Below are 4,490 nucleotides of genomic sequence, written 5' to 3' on the forward strand. Positions count from 1 at the left end.
GTAAGTTAGTTTAGTTTTATTTCGTTCGGTCGGTCGGGTAACGTACCGACCCGTCCCTACCTACGTAACGTAAGAAGAAGAGAGAGAAATATATTATATATATATATATATATATATATATATATATATATATATATATATATATATATATAGATCTAAGATAACATTTTATATTAACGTTAACTAAGATACATTTTGTAGCGGATAGTACGTCTTTAACGCATAAGAATAGATCGCGTGATTCTGTGTAAACACTTTGAAAGGAAGGGAGAGAGAGAGAGAGATAAGCAGGAATACTTTTGAAAGAAGCCAGAATACAGAGGGAAGCAAAAATCGTTTTATTTAGCGAAGCTAAATAGAGACAGGCTAGATTACGAATCGTTTAATTAATACTAAAAAAAAAGAACATTAGATACGCCATACGGATCACATCTACGAACATATCTAGAGAGATTAGAATCTTACGACAGAAACGTAAAAAAACGAAATCAGTAGCGTAACATTCAATTTCTCTTGGATATCGTCGTACGTAGCTGCAACTGACAAAATTACAATCGACCGTGGAAGCCGCGACGACGATGAATCTCTAGGAGTTCTAAGAAAATCACCTTCGGCGTTTTACACACATATGTTAATTCTGTATATACATATATATAAATATATTATATGTATAGAGGTAAACACATAAACAAACATATACACATACACACAAGGCAGAGTTGCGTATACATGAATTTACATACAATCATAACACGCATACGAACGAATAATACACATTATTATGGGATAATAGACAGAATTGAATAAAATGGAATATGATCTGCTGAAAAATGTTCTTTTTTATCACCCTGAAGAAGAAAAAAGTAGAAATATCTCCCAACGTTCTTTGTTTGGATTCCCCATTTGAGGATCTCCCTGTATATCATTTATCCTTATTATTTATTAAGAGTGACAAATAGTGTTTACAAGTGCTGTGAGCGCAAAACGGAACTCACCTTAAATGTTGACAAAAATAAAATAATATATGAGACCATTTGAAATCCGAACGCTCCTTTAAATATATTTTTTATGGAAGAAAAAATTAAAGTCCTCTATCCTGCGAATAGGACATACTAAAATTTCGCTATATCAAGTGTTCAGGCATTTGATAAAATAACTCCAATTTTATTCCATTTTTTACTCTTTTATCATGACTCGATGTGACGTTACGACATAAGCTGCAATTGTTTATGAAAAGTTTGAATCTGTCGTAATAATGCAGCCAACTGCATAGAAACGGGCGGCTCTCGTGTGGCATTAAAAATTTTTCTTCGACCAAAAATCTGCGATTTTTCAGGTACAAAAGATATGGGAAAAGAATCCTTATTGGTTCTCTTGGTCGATTCGGTCCCAATACAAATCAGACTGTTTCTTTCGTGCAATGTCTTCATTTGTTGTTTCAGCGCCATTACCTGTTTTTGCATTGTCATTGAAAACAATTTATGCGTGAATACATTCAATAATGGCTCTTACCTCTTTGTAGAGACCGATAACAGCGTTGATTTCTTCTTCCTTGACATTGAGTTCCTTCTCCAGAGTGGACAATTCCTTCGCTAAAGATTTATCATTGGACTTGTCCACTTCTGATTGTAATCTCTCATATTTTCTATAAAAAACATAAGTATAATATATCTATCAAAATTATTTTTAAAGGACTTCTAGAAATTGAGCCTTGGTGAAATGAATTAGTTTTTATTATAAAGTTATGTTCAGATTCCTATCCAAGTCACTCAGGTATTTTATCCTTGTTTAATATTCGGTAAACAACAAGAATAAATTGATACCTGCTGCTGTGTTGAGAGAGAATCTAAATCTAATACCCTAATGTAACTTATGATAAACAAAGATATCATAGATACAGAGCTCAATAATGAATAATTTTCGAACTGCGATCAAAGTACAAATATCAAAGTACTTTATAAGCACAAATTTTACATTTTTACACCATAATTAAAAAAAATTAGTCATTACCCAAATAGCACACTTTATTCTGACAAACGTTCTTAAGACATAGAGATATCCTCTGAATGTTCTTTGGAATATCTCTTGGAGATTTGTGCTTAGGGTATTGAGCCTTTATAACATTTTTTATAACAGCCTATTTATAACATCTTTTATTCACTATATTATAAGCTATATGAAAACTATAATTCACCAGGACTAAATTTAATCAATACAGGATCCTTTAATAGACCCAACACACTCACTTGTTCATCTCTTCAAATTGATCGTGAAGATTGATCAGGACGTCACGTATCTCCTTAGAATTGTGCATATCAGAAATATTCATTTTATGATCGCCAATATTACCCTACGACATCAACATGTCATAATATAATAAATGCTTTAACATAATAAATGCTTTAAAATAAACTGCAGAATATGATTTACCTTTAACGATATTCTCGAAGTTTCTTGAATTTTAAGATTCGTCGGAGTGTCGCTTTTGCTCACAACGGAAGAAGATCGCTGTTTAGTCTTATGATTGGAAGAATCAACTTTCTCTTTATAAAGCTGTTTAGAAACATTACTCTCTTTTTCAAAAATAATTTCTGCATTCGTGAATGTCTTTGGTATATGACCACTTTGCGTTTTTCCCACATGTAAATTAAACATGGACAATCTTTTATCTTGATCGAAGTTCTCCCTGCTATTAAATTTAAGCATTCCAGTCATTTGCGAGCTCACGTTGGGAATGGATCCTTCGTGACCGTACATCTGGCTCAGAAGAATCGACATCGGCTTCATGCCTCTGCTGATTTTGTGGATTAATAACGGGGTGACATCATTCGCGATCGGCTGTCTCGTCTTCATCATGCTCAACACCTACGTTTCAGGAGGATGTTTTTTTAGATAACCTGCTGCTTTTCGCTGAGTTTCGTCAGCTCACTTGTTGAATGTTCAAACCGAGATTGTAACTCGGGGTCACCGAAGTTCCCACCACAAACGGAATATTTTTGAAATTAAACCCGCTGAAGTACGATCTGCTCGAGCGTTTTAATTTCGACGCTAAAGTCGGCATCTCGTAGTTGGGCGTGAACAATGGATCGTCGTGTCTACTGAAAGCTTGTTTGCATTGTTGCCTTTCATCCTGTACCGATGAACCAAGATCATTGTGTATGGAATGGATTGGCTTTTCTGATTTATCTTGTTCTTGTGTAATCTGAGATTTCGCTCTATGAGAGAAAAAGATTCAAAATTTAATAATGATAATGGAACTTTGAGAGTAATAATAGTAATAATAATGGTAATAGAAATATAAATAATTATGTTGACCATCACTAGAGTAATTACGATAACGTAACGATTACAGTAACTATATAAGTACTATTATGCAATTACTCTGACAATATATTGTTTTGATGATTTAACATCTGAAGACAATGATCCGGTTCATTTTTCTTATCATGGGATTCACATATGATCTGATTAATATTTTCAGAACGTCTATTTTTTGAACTCAACACTGTCTCTTGAATTCTCTTTGGATTTTCCTTAACTTCAGAAAGATGCGATTTTTTTTCATACTTAGCTCCATCTTTAGAGTGTTTAATAAACAATTCGAAATTGTTATTCTTTAATTTAGTATTATGAAAAATCTCCACGACCTCATTGGACTTTTTCACATGCTTTGGCGGATTGGATGGTGATTGATGGCTTGGTTGATAAGCATTTGATGAGCGATTGATGAGAGGTTGACAATTAATAACCATACCTGCGTCACAAATTATCACAAATAACAGAGATTTATCTCTGATGATAGCACAATATAATTATAAACATATATGTAGACAGATTGTATATAAACTCGACTCCAAGAAGCGCAGAAGATCAATCATGTAATTTTTTCCCAAGAGCGGAAACGTGAAAAATGAAAATTTTTTGTATGTATCTGTGTTTTATATATTTACATATACATATATAAAAATTTGCATTTTTCACATTTTCGCTTTAGAGAAAAAAATTACACGATCGATATATCCAGATTTCCAAAGGACATCCTAAAGGCGTTTTTCAGGACATCCCTCAGAAAAATGTGATGTCAGATTTTTCACCTTTATGTCGACGCTTCTTCGCCTCTTTTCTACCAATAAAACCCGTGTCTCTGGTAGTAACTGTGCTCTTGGAAATGGAACTTCGTAACTTCGTCTTTCTTTTTCGCGCTTTAGGTACAACGTTATTCGCCTTGCACACAGAGGCACTCATTTCGCTTCTCCCCGTTTTCGATTTACTTTTCATCAATCGTTTGGCTTTTATGATATTCAACGTATTCAAATTCAATTTCGGATCTTCAACACCTTCAACATCTTTGATATCTAGCTTCGCAGAGTACGGTGTTGCGTGGATATAACTCTCATCATCAGCTTGCATTCGCTCGAGGGACATTTTCGACGGAAAGTAATAACTTTCATATTCTTTACTCGCCTATTTGTATCATCGAGCATGTAAGT

The 4,490-nt window shown here is 33.8% G+C and overlaps 1 protein-coding gene across 1 annotated transcript in view; it reads right to left on the minus strand.

The window, feature by feature from the left end:
* Positions 1-1,205: 1,205 nt before the first annotated feature.
* The window catches only part of LOC105619703, a 5,696-nt gene continuing 2,411 nt past the window's right edge, over positions 1,206-4,490 (minus strand). The window contains exons 5-11 of the mRNA XM_012201222.1: positions 4,095-4,464; positions 3,670-3,754; positions 2,930-3,215; positions 2,431-2,865; positions 2,247-2,350; positions 1,513-1,645; positions 1,206-1,451 (exon numbers count right to left, since the gene is read on the minus strand). Coding sequence (XP_012056612.1) covers positions 1,206-1,451; positions 1,513-1,645; positions 2,247-2,350; positions 2,431-2,865; positions 2,930-3,215; positions 3,670-3,754; positions 4,095-4,464 — 1,659 coding nt within the window. The remainder of the gene's footprint in view (positions 1,452-1,512; positions 1,646-2,246; positions 2,351-2,430; positions 2,866-2,929; positions 3,216-3,669; positions 3,755-4,094; positions 4,465-4,490) is intronic.

This window comes from Atta cephalotes (assembly GCF_000143395.1).
Source record: "Atta cephalotes unplaced genomic scaffold scaffold00022, whole genome shotgun sequence".
Lineage (NCBI taxonomy): Eukaryota > Metazoa > Arthropoda > Insecta > Hymenoptera > Formicidae > Atta > Atta cephalotes.